The sequence below is a fragment of the Parambassis ranga genome, chromosome 1 (genome assembly GCF_900634625.1).
Source record: "Parambassis ranga chromosome 1, fParRan2.1, whole genome shotgun sequence".
NCBI lineage: Eukaryota > Metazoa > Chordata > Actinopteri > Ambassidae > Parambassis > Parambassis ranga.
In genome coordinates this window covers 10440900-10453692 of record NC_041022.1, presented here as the reverse complement: position 1 = coordinate 10453692, position 12793 = coordinate 10440900, and the positions used below count along the sequence as shown (strand labels likewise).

The window sequence follows — 12793 nt, the reverse complement described above, 5'->3', positions numbered from 1 at the left end:
TGATGTGCATCTTCGGCTTATCAATCTGCAAGTGCTGTATTGATTGGCCAAAAAGATATTTCCTCTAATGTGCTTGGGGATGGGAGGGGGATGCAGGATGGAGGGTGGTGGTAGGTGGGATGCGGGTGGGGTGGTGGTGGGGGGGGCAGCTTTCACTTAGCCTCCAAGCTCTTTAGAGAACATCTATCTATCAGCATTTCCAGGCATGGGGAGGGGTCAGGAGCTGGTAGGTGGTTCGATCTCTCTCTCTCTCTCTCTCTCACACACACACACACACACACACACACACACACACACACACACACACACACACACACACACACACACACACACACACACACACACACACACACACACAGAAGGAAGAAGAAGGAGCAGGAATCATTGAAATAGCAACAGCATCAAGCAGCCAACACACCTTAGCAAAGCAAGTGTGTTGTTTACACTGTGGGAGGCAAAGAGCTGATACATCTCAGAGAGCTGCTGTTGTAAGCATTAGACCCTGAGCTTTGTGGAAACAGCCACGAGAGGAGACCATCATTATTCGTGCCAGGGCACAGGTTACCATATGTGCTGAGTGCAAGTACGCAACAATCTGTCCAGTGTTTAGTTTTTAATTAGGAGGCTATAGCGTGTGCGCTTTACTGTCAGGGTGCCTGCTGCCCTGACTCTGAGGTTGATGTGATGCATCATGATGATAACGTCTCTCTCTGTTTTTACACTCGAGCTCCATTTGCTCTCTTCAGGCCTCACACAGGACGAGAGACTCGCAGAGCCACCATTTAGCTCTCAGCAGGGAGAGAAAGAGGGGGAGAGAGAGAGAGAAGAGGGGGGGAATCAGTCGCTCCTCCTCTCTTATCTCTCACTTAACAAAAGCCTCTGATGAAGACAACAAGCACTCTCCCTCCTGCTCTCTTTCTGTCTCTCTTGCTCGCTCTCATTTATCTCCATGCTCTCCTCTGTTTAACAGTCAGAGTGCTAGTTGAACATGGCAGCTCTGACACTTTTCACACAGTCCTTTGTTGTGTGTGCTCTCACATGTGTGAGTGACTGCATCCTTGTGTGTGTGTGTGTGTGTGCTGGTGTTTGGGAGTAAGAGGCAGCATATGCTTACACATTATGCCTCCTCTGTGGTTAGTGGCAACGAACGTCTCCGTCATTACCTTCGGGGTTAATACCTACACATGCATGGCTACACGGCGCCGGCGTGTTGCAAGGCCGCCCCGTCTTCATCTCTCTGTGTACAATAGCTCCACAGCAGAAGTGGTTCATCTCCTGTAATGTGGAGGAAATGGGCGAGCAGCCGCACTAATTACACTTCACCCACTGACACTAATTTACATACAAACACAAACGCACTCCAATCCAAACCTTCATTATCTCTGGATTCCATTCTGTAGGGCATGATATTTTGGCTGTTATATTTCATTCAAGCTCCGTTTCTCACCGCCACTGCTTAGTCATTATACTAAGTGGGAGCCATAAATAGGGACATTTCCAGTGGTCGTATGATTCAAGCATGGTTCAATTTCTTAGGTGTGTGACCCTGGATCATTGTTCCAACACAGCCCTGCGTCTCTCCTCATGTTGATGCATTTCCTTCACATGTCTGACTTGTGTCCCCTCTCAAACACTTATCACATACACACACACACACTAAATAAGCTCTATTGTAAAGGCCATTACAATGTGAATGAGGGGCCCACCAGCTCCACTGAGGTTTTATGTGAGTGAGAGTGTGTCAGAACAAAATAGGTTAGAGAGATTGATGAACTAGTAGGCACTTAAAAAAGGGGGGGAGGGGACACCTAATCATGTTAAAAAAAAGTGTGATTGACAAGTTGAGGCTGTTTGATTGGCAGTATAGAGGCAGGCGCAATGGAGCTGATTCAAGTGTAGATAAACATGCGTGGCTGAGAGCAGTGATCAGAAATGTCTTGTATTCATTGATGCCATTTTTTATTAAGTGGAATTTTGTTTTCACTCTGCTCGGCTGTTCTTCCTGTTTTTAATCTCTGAGTACTACAGCTTGTGCAAGCAGCGGGAGAGAATCTGTAAGGCGCGCCATTAACTTGCATCGGTGCGTAGCGGTGTGTGACATCCCTCATCCAACTAACACCAACTAACGGGCCGTGAGCTTTTACCGGGGCCCGTGATCGCTGATGCCCGAGAAAAAGGCTGTTTGTGTCAATCAAACCAAAGCCCCCTCCTCTTCTCTTCACTCCTATCTCCCACCTCCCCTATCTTTCTCTCTCTCTCCCTCCCTTCCTCTCTCTTTCCCTCGATCGCCTCCACTTATGTAGGCGCTCTTAAACCAGAGCATTTACGCGCGGCATCCAGTCATTAACGGACAGCCCGATGTCGGCGCTCCTCCGTCCACTCACTGCATAAAGTCCACCTTAATAAGCTAAGATAAAGGGACAAGTGGGGATATACTCGGAGCGGGGAGGAGACGCAGACGGGAGAGACAAGAGTAAGAGAAAGCGAAGAATGATGAAAGGGGGGAGGAGAGCGGATCATTCCGGCTGGCCGCCCCTGCTGCTCTAGTGGAGGGTATAGAGAGAGAGAGAGAGAGAGAGAGGGAGAGAGAGGGGAGGAGGAGAGGAGAGGGGGGAGATGGCACAACGCCTCAGCATCCAAAACACACGGGAGTGCTGCGCCACCGAGACCGGAGCCCTGGACTCACCCGAAGCAGCATCACGCTCACCGCCTTCCCGTCTCGCCTCTTCCCGTGCGGCGGCGCCTCAGCCTTGTTCGGAGGTAAGTGGGCGAGCCGGTGGTCGTTGTTAATGTAAACTTCAGCGCTACGAAGCAGGATGGAAAAACTCGAGCTGTTAGTTTGAGAGAATTTGTTTTTACTGCGTGATGGAAATCTGAGATATTCATCATTTATGTTTATATGTTGACTGAAGACCCATCAGATTACAGATGGATGGATTTGCCTTTCCCTCCAGTTTTTAATTAATTCTTTGAATGTTTTTTTAAATGGCACATTTTTCTCTTGGCTTTTGCAACTGATTACAAATGAAACTAAATGCAGTGGGGTCATTTTATTTCGTCAAACACCAAATAAGATTATAAGATTAATAAGGATCTTTTTTTCCATTTTAGGTTTTTATTATTGAATTGATTCAGCATTTTACAGACAGCATGAAATAAGTTGTGGACAATGTCTGTTCTTTTTCTTTATCCTAAGATGGTTTTGAATTCTGATGTGAGTTATTCAATTATTAGGCAAAACTTCCACCTTAAGTATAAGTGTTCACCCAAATCCAGCGCCCTCCTGTGGTTCCCAATAGGGAGGGACTTGCATACCTATAGTAACAGGTTTAACCAGCTCTCACACAGAGTTAGGAAACTAAGTTCAGGTCTTCTTAACATCAGTTTGGACCTATAAGCCTGAAAAGACTGCACACCTCTTCTTCTTTCTGTCTTGATGGCGTGGAGTGTCACATTTATCGGAGATCATATTCCCATGTTAAGAGGGTACATATTTTACTTGCTTTTAAGTTCACGGAAGACAGTTTCCTTCTTTTTGTATCATGTTCTGGTGTTATATTGAATGAGTATGACTGGAATCCCTCCTCTATGACCTTCTCTGTGCGTGTGTTCACCAAAGGCAAGGAAAGAAGGATGAAGAACATGAGGAAAGACTATTGATATTCAAGCAGACAGAAGGAGAGAAGAAGGGTGCAGAAAGACAGAATTGGGGGGGTTGGAGAGAAAAGAGATGCTGTGGGATCTTTTCTTCTCCCTGGCTCCCGGCACATACATTAAGATGCTAATCCTGGTCTTTTTTGTCTCTTTCTATAATTCATTGCATTTTGTTCCTCTCTCTCTCTCTCTCTCTGCTCTCTGTCTCTCTTATTCTTGCACTCTTTCTCTCACTCTTCGTTTTTCTCTGTACTGTCATGGGCTCCCCTCAGATTAGTGCTCCTGGCAAAAGGATTCCAACTCTAATTTTGTGGTATTTCAGATGATTAGGTTTAGAAATAGGACAGAAGTGCGCAGAGTTTGGCACAATTAGAGGAATTCTCAGTAGAGCTTTATGGGACTGATTAGTTGAGCTTCCATTCACCTCCCCACACTGCCATATTAGCACACAACCAGCTGTTGTTTATTCTGGAGGATTGACTTTTTGTGTTTGTGCTTTTAGCTGTGATGTCACTATGTGTGTGTTTGTGTGTGAGGCAGAGGTTGGCTAAGCCCTAAGGATGCAAGTTGTTTTCAATCAGCTCTGTAGTTACCAGCTGTGCCCTCACACTCCCCAGGGTGGCACAACCTAGGTACACACACACCCGCCAGCATGCACGCAGAGAACTAATGCATACTATTCAACCTTGCCCAACAAATTCACTCTTTTTTCTTCTTTTCCCCTTGTCCTCTTTCTCCACAGATATTATTAATCATCACTCGCTCCGCCTGTGCGTGCCATTCCTCTGTGAGGATTGGAAGGAGAGTACCTCCAGTGCGTTTCCTCAATCAAGACCTTTGCTCCCTGAGATCCGGCACAGCTCCCCTCTTCACCTGCCATGGTGACATGACACACCCCTGAGTGGCTTTGCTCCTGTCTCGCACAAATAGACAATCTCCTGTGTTCCTCAAACTCCTGCACGGATTCTCTGTAGACTCCAGGGAAACTAAAAAAGACATCTCTTCCTCCTACACACAAACCCCCTCCCCCCACTTCGCAATGACAGTGGCTGTGCGATTCCGTCGCCACTTACGCAGGCTTTTGCTCTTACTGGCCTCCTGCTGTCTCCTCTCCCTCCTCCTTTCTGCCTATTTTCTTTTTACGAACTCCTCCCCTTCCATGCAACTTGGACAATCCGCCGAGCCTGCCTGCTCTCAGCCGCTCGCCATCTCCCCGTACCGCTCCTTACCTTACCCGTACCCTCCTAACCCACCTCACACTCATGTCCATACTGACCCGGTGGTGCTAGTGCTGGTGGAGTCCCAGTACTCCCAGCTGGGTCAGGACATTGTGGCTATATTGGAGTCAGCACATTTCCAGTTCCGCATGGAGATTGCCTCAGGAAAAGGTGACCTTCCGCCACTGACAGAAAAAGGCCGCGGACGATATTCGCTCATCATTTATGAGAATCTGTTAAAGTATGCACATGCAGATACGTGGAACAGACAGCTGTTGCATCAATATTGTACTGAGTTCAGAGTTGGCATCATAGGTTTCTACCGTTCCACTGAGAACTCTCCATCTATCCTCAAACTCCGAGGCCTGCCTCTGGTGCTTAGGACAAATCAGGCACTTTGGGACTGCTGCGTGGTGTCTAGCTCACCTCTACTCCAACTGACCAAACCTGGTACAGATCGAGGGGCTTTACCTGGGGAGGACTGGACTTCATTCTCCTCTAATCACTCCACATACCAAGCTGTGCTGCATGCACGTGCTAAGGACGGATCAGGGGCAGGCAGCGGGGATAATCCAGGGCCGGGCTTCAGTCTAGGCCTCCAGGCCACGGTTGTACAGGACATGGGGCTCTATGATGGGGTGAGGAGAGTGCTCTTTGGCCAGGGACTGGGCTACTGGCTTCACAGACTCATCCTGGTGGACGCCATATCCTACCTCACGGACAGAAAACTTACTCTGGGTCTGGATCGTCACATATTGGTGGATATAGATGACATTTTTGTGGGAAAAGAAGGGACACGCATGAAGGCCAAGGATGTGAAGGTATGGTAAGAGGGTGATGGGTGTGGGATTAATTCACTAGTGTTGGATTAAATTTTTCAGTCTGGTATCAACTTCTAAAAACAGTTCTTGATGGCAGTGCAGCGGTGGAGATAAGGAAGGTCTACTTGTTGCAGTGTAAGTCACCTGGTCTGTATTTCAGAGGATTGTAGCTCAGGTGCATGAGGGAGATATGTGGAAAATATGGTGTGTGTGTGTGTTTGTGTATCCAGTGCATATGTGTTGGGGTGAACCTAGAGGGTATTCTCCAAAAGGTTTGGCCAGAAGAGGCCATTTAAGGGAACAAAGATGTGGTGTGAAAGAGAGAAAAAAGGAGGGGTGAGAGAGAGAAAGAGAGGTAGTGAATGAGCCAGTGAAAAGATGAATGGCACTTATTCCTCTTTTCCCACGTTCCTCCTCTTAAGGGAAACTAAAGGAGAGTCAGCCGTGCAGCCCGCCTCTCAAGACAGCTATTGTTTCAACACACACGCTTGCATGAGCAAACACACATAAGAAGACTGACGTGCACCCTCTGCACATGTATACAATACAGTATTTGCAAACACTTCAAATCTTAATTTCTGGGACAATGTAATATTTATAGGTGGAAAGTGTTTGCTGGAGGGTAGATAAAACTTCTCGGCAGTAGGAATTGTGTTTGAAATCTTCGGTCGCATTCTCCCACTGCGTTCTCACTCGGAAATAAATTGGAGTTTTTTTTTTTTATCTGTAATAGGAAAAGAGGAGTTAGCAAGTCTCACTGCAGCCCTGAATATACATGATAGGAGAATGTGTTTGTGTGTATGACTGGGATTTTTTTTTAACCAAAACTTTAGATTAGAATGTCACTTTCACCTGTCCTGTCAGGCACAGACAAAAAAAAATGAGCCACCTGTCCGTGGCTGAACGTTGGGCGGCAGATGAGAGGAATGGGGAGGCTGAAAAAGAGGATGCAGTGGGTGTTGAAGTGGAGAGGAATTCCACCCTTGAATATAAAAAAGATACTTGTATCCAAAAAGGATAAAAGAGTGCATATTCATACGCACAGAGTGCACACACCCCCCCCCCCTCCTTGCACGTACACATTCACAAAATGAGCACAAGCGCTGTCTAGTTGGAGTTTTCATTTTAAGTCTGCCTGACTCTTCAGCTTTGTAGCATAAATATACATGAGGATGAACCAGTGCCATAACAGGAGGGCCGGGAGATGGGGATGGAGGAAGAGGTGGCGTGAAGGCGAGATGGGAGAGAGATCGACAGACAGGGTCAGAAAAATAAGGGGAGGCTTGCCATATGAAACACTTCTTCCACATCTGTCCTTCAGGATAGCTGGCAATCACGAAGGAAGGGAGGGGAGAGTAGGTGGAGCAGGGTGCCTAGGGGAAGAGCCAGCAGCTAACTTGGTGATTTCAGAGAAACAAAATGCTAGAGGGAAATGTGGAAGCAGAAGAGGGGAGGGTGGAGTTGTGGGAGGGATGGAGGGTGGGGGGAAACAGGAATATGATGATTTGTAGCGTTCCTCCTTAGAGATGGAGAGCCTCAAGTAGATTTGTCAGATCAGAGTTTGAGCAAGGCTTATTTTTATAGGCAACGATATGCAGAAGATAACTTTTGTGTATTCGTATCGTGTGATCAACATGTGTTACGTTTTTGTTAATTTGTTGTCGTCATTATGCAGGGGTTGTTTTTTAAATGAGTTATAAATACTGTGGGTCTGACGGGCTCTTAGAGGGAAGTCTTTCCCTTCTAGCAAAATGTCAGTGAAAAGCTGTTGAAAGGATGACTCATAATAGATGACCACATGTCAAATATACATCTGGCTTTGGGGAGAAGGTGACAGCTAAAAATATGTCACTTCATTTCATTAAAAAAAGATGAAATGCTTGTGGACTTGAGGGAATTATTCAATCACAAAGGCTAGACGTCTGCACTCCGATATGGAGGTTGTGTCAAAATTGAGTCAAAGATGTAAACAGTTTAAGATTAAATGAGGGTCGGAACAGATCAAGGCTGCATTCTAACACCTATACTATCTTATTATTTTGGAAAACAGATAAATATGTCTCTATACAAGGTAGTAGTCAGGGTTTCCAAAAGTATGCAAACCTAGCATGTGTACACACAATCCCGATCACGATTAAGCTGTGGAGAGTACATACGATGTTACAAAACGACTACAGCCAAGCTCTCTCTGTTCCTCTTACTGTTCTGAAAGGGCAGAGAAAAATGTGTAGCCGAGGTCTTTTTTTCCCCTCTTGTTTGCCGGGTGTCTCATAGAATCAGCAGCAAAGTGTGTGTACACCATCCTTAAAGTGCCTTTAGAAATATGCTCAGTATCAGTTTATAGTATAAGTGGATAAACCTCTATGATTTGGCAAAATAAGGGGACATACATTTTTTTTGCCATGATGGCTGTTTTATACAGACTGCTGCACACTGTGTGCACTGTGCAAATGAAATGTTTATTCAACATCAAGAGACAAACAGAATAGTTCCAATGTAAGTAGCACAGGCATATAGGTCTGGAGCTTAGTTTTCATATTTTTTTTTCAGCTGTTGCAGTGTGTTTGTTTGCAATAAATAAATGCAAACAAATAAATATTCATTTTTATATTTGTATTTTGTGCTGAATGTGAGTTTATGCTCACAAAACAGGACATCCAGTGGTAGAATACCCCAGTTTAAATATACAGTGAGATGGTATTTATTGTTTTCTACTAGATAAGACACCTCATGATATCACAATGAGTAAGTTGTGTCTCTGGCTTTTCTTGAATGTTGCATTAAAGTAGGTAACAAAGGTTATCGAACGAATAGAAGAACAAGGTGCATTCAGGGCCAGTGTTAGAAATCCTTTTTTTGTGTGTCTGTAAGGCCAACATTCAATCTTCTGCTCTCCTGGAGAGGGAGACGAGAGAGGAGTGTGACAGAGAGTGAGAGAGGCCAATTAAAATGCCACCCTCCTTCTCTCTGCACTCTTCATTAGTCTCACCCCACGAGTTCATCTGGTGACAAACAATACCTACACCCCCCTTCTGTCTGCGCACACACTCACGCACACAGCTGTATTTCCTCTATTAAAATGATTCACAGGGAGGCACCCCACAGATGACATTTCTCAAAATGAGGGATGATGCCAGTCAAAAACTCCCATCAATGATCCTCGTGCCAGTTCCTGTGCTGTGTTTTTTTTTAATTCATGCATGTAGGTTTTCTGCTCTTCTCTCCCTCAGAGTAGTCGCTAAGGAGGTGTCGGATCCTCATCTTTAGATCCCTCTTTATCACCTCCACCTTTCTCCCCATCCTCTCCCTTCACCTCCTTCCTATCCTCACCCGACTCATTGATCACTATCTTTGGCCGATTTGTATTCCTCCCTAAACGTCTCTCTGAACTTGTTCTCGCTTCTTTTCCTCCCCAAGGTGTTTTCTGCACAGCGCTATCATCTAAGTTTAGATGACACATGCATGTGAACACACATCTTGCACATGGAACAAGGCACACAGACATACACATACACACTTATATATGGGCTGCTGCCTTCATTTGAACTAGATACTTTGGATTGTTATGTGTCTCAAGGCAAGAAGTACCTCATATCAACTTTATGTGTTGTTTGCATCTCTTCCCATGATACTCACTTAGGTCTCAGGCTTGGCCGTCTGTCCTATTTTCATTTTTATGATTAAAATACATGGAGTTACTATTTTTGTTTGGTAATATATATAGATTAGTGTCCATCGGCTGTTACATGGGGAGTTGTGCATTAGCTTATCAGCGGTCTGTGGAGTGTGATAAAGTCTTGACACTTTAAGTTCAGTTGACCTGTGAAGGGCTGCAGACTGGATTTATATCCTGGCAAGGATGAAGGGTGACAGCACATGTAGAAAATTTGAGAATTAAAATAGACAATTAAAATCGAGAAAGTATTTAGCACATCAGAGCAGACATATGTCAAATTGAAGATGATTTTTGGCCTTTTAATGATCACATATCAGTTTTATTGATTCATATATTTTATTAACTTTGCAAGAGTGGCACTTGTGAGCCTCCAGTTATTGACTGTAGTGATGCACAATGTCTATGTCTGACATCTAATTCTGTCCAAATGCAAATGCAGATATGCAACATACTGCACATGCTTTTTTTGGTTTGCCTCCTCCTTCCATCTAACCGTTTCTGACGCTTAAAAAACCTCCACACATATTTGTCCCTTCCTTTCCAGTCAGTAACATGATAATGTCATTCTTAACGTTGGAGCCTGTCAATGTTCATTATGGGCTGATATTGATGATTTTTAACTCTGTGATCATGTCTGCATGTTTCCATTTTTTATGTCGTGGCGGGCTGAGCCCGGCGCTGCTCCTGAAAGGGAATAATATAGTAAATAAGATTAAAACATAGACACAGTGGGGCAGTTTTTTTTACCATTGTCATTACTTTGTTGAATTTGGCGAGTCAAATAATTACTACTCTCATGTGGCCTAATAAGCCATAAAGTGCTGTTCTGCATGTAGGCCTGAGCAGAAAGTCTTTTTTTTTAAAGTGTTACCCAGCAAGAAGGTCATTATATCACATATTTCTGCATTATAACCAGGGACACTGTAAAGAGTTCATATGAACTTTTGAAAACAATAAGTGTTTTTTTATGTTCTTTGATCAGAAAAGTTGCATTACACAAACTGGGTGCTATTCAGTTTTGGGCTTAGCAGTCCATAATTTATTGTGCATTCTTTTTTAGAGTTAATCTTAAGACCCAATTAAGTGTGATGCATATTTACAGCTTAAGTCAATCAAACTAAGCTCTTTCCATATCTGTTTACTAGTTTGCCTAATGCTGTTACATAAGTAATAAAGACAGATATAAACAATGCATGAAAGATTTCAACACCACAGTCAGAAGAGGAAAAAAAGCAGATTAATTTGGTTCCAAAAGGCAGTTATTATTCAGGTGATATTTAATGCATGCACCCTTGATAATGAATTGTAGGTGTTATAGTCTAATGGCTTTTTAAATGACAGAAAGTCACAGGTGGGAAAAGGAGGAGGAGAAAAACTAGAAGAGATGACATATATGATGGCAGAGGAGAGAACAGGGTAATGCTTCCAGCATGATACTTCCTGACATCTGCTCTCATTCTTCCTGAAATCATCACAGTCAGCCCTGCAGGGAAGAAGAAGTTTTACAGTTATGTATGCGTTCAGGAGCATTTTCATTAAATGAAGAGTCAGTGTAGAGAAAACTCTAAGAAAAGAAAAGCATTTGTCAACCAAAAATCTTAATAACTTGTTTTGTTTAATTCTTCTTCTGTGGTTTTGTTTTTCAGTCCAAATAAACTCTCAGAGTGTGGGCTGTGTGCCATGCATTTTCTTCCATGAAAATGAAACAGGTTTTTTTTTGCAGTCACAGCAATCACAGAAACTGAAAAATCCTTGAGGTACTGCCAAGTAGAATTTAGTGTAAGTATAGCGATGCCAAAGCAATCACAAGTACCTTGGATACGTAAATGCAAGTGAAGAGATGATTTTGTAAAAATGCTCCATCCAGTATAATAAGCTGCGCAGGCTTGAATCTGACAAGCGAAACAGGAAGTGAGACAGAAGAGGGAAGAGTAAGCAGAAGGAAGACTGACATTAACTAGAAAGGTGCTCATCAAATAAAGATGGCTGACCCAGTTAAATGTGCTTGTCAGGTGTTTACATTACAAACATACGTATGGATACAAAAACTACTAATGTAGCTGAATCAAGAACCTTTTTTTGACCTGCTTTTGCACAGGAATTAAACCCTGTAAGAGTCCAATTTTGCGGACTTTCTGCTCACTTGTAAATTTGTTTGTGCAGGAAATCCCTTCATTTTATAATTACTTTTATTATTTCAGATCTCTCAGCCAAGCTTAAGACTGAGAGAAGAAAAGAAAAGGGAAAAAAAAAAACAACCGTGCAAAGGCGAGAATGACAGAATGGGGATATAGTGAAGAGGTGGTTGGTGTAAAGGGTTTTTGAAAGGCAGTGAATGCCAGCTGTCCAGATGCCTGTCTCCCATCTGTTTGAACCCCAACATCTAGCTGGCACCTCTTGCAGTACTTACCACACACGCAAGCACACACCAACACACACACACACACATACACATACACTGTCACTCTCACATACACAGAAACAAACTGGCATTGCTTCTGACACTTGGGAAGCAGTGGGATTGGGCACAGAATCTAGAGGCTATCACTAACCACTAATCCCAATGTGTGTTTACCTTCATCACTAGGATTGTCAAGATCTCTCACATGGTACATAGCACCACCTCCTGCTAATCCAAATCCTCTTCTTTCTTATAAAGTGTCTCTTATGGCCCATTTTTAAAAACCATTCTCAGCATCGAGCTCAGTATCCAGTGGACAGATTGGCTCGGAATTGCTTAAAGCCAACCAGTCTCTCAGATTGGCTGCTGGTTCCCTCAGGAAAAAAAAAAACAGCAGGAGGGGACTTTATTGTCCCTTAGAGCTATAGGCCTTGGGTTTAAAAAAACAAAACACAAACAAAAACTATTAGTAAATGAGAAAACCATTTGTGGTTTCATCATTAAGAAATGGTTTCATCACAACACGCCCATAATACTTTCTCACTGGATTGGTCTAAACCACCCATAAGCTCCACCTCAAGCGCTTAGCTTGAGGCCTGGCAAGATGGATAAAGTCCACAAACCGACGCTGTGGTGGTGCAGTATATTAATCCAAATCCACACATTCACCTAGGAGGCTGAAGCTGTTTTTTCACACAAACTCTGGTCTACAAACACAGGTTTGGACCAGAGCACAGAGCATGTAGCTCACAGTGGAGTCTGGAGAGACTCTGACAGTTTCAGGTGGGGGGAAGGCCCCTGGGTGGAGCAATGGGAGGAGAGGAGGAAGAGGGGGAATAGATTAAGAAACTTAAGATTAAGAAACCTTTATTAGTCCCACAATGGGGAAATTGCATAGAATTATTAGGTTATGATGACTGCTTTTTTGCATCAATATCACACATCTAAGTGAATCCATACTATAAGGATGGAAAAAGAAAAGATAGTCTGCAGGTTTGGTAGCACACATATGACCAGTAAACCT

At 43.8% G+C, this 12793-nt stretch overlaps 1 protein-coding gene across 3 annotated transcripts in view; it reads left to right on the top strand.

Annotated features, from left to right (window-relative positions):
• The first annotated feature begins 2343 nt into the window (after window positions 1–2343).
• Window positions 2344–12793, top strand: part of ndst3 (N-deacetylase/N-sulfotransferase (heparan glucosaminyl) 3) — a 36881-nt gene continuing 26431 nt past the window's right edge. For 2 of the 3 annotated variants that reach the window (XM_028415739.1, XM_028415756.1), the window contains exons 1-2: window positions 2344–2760; window positions 4397–5692. In XM_028415739.1, the coding sequence (XP_028271540.1) occupies window positions 4694–5692 (999 nt within the window). In that variant the 5' untranslated portion in view covers window positions 2344–2760; window positions 4397–4693. Of the gene's footprint in view, window positions 2761–3355; window positions 3487–4396; window positions 5693–12793 lie in introns of those variants that run through there. The other variant, XM_028415749.1, reaches the window with a different exon arrangement.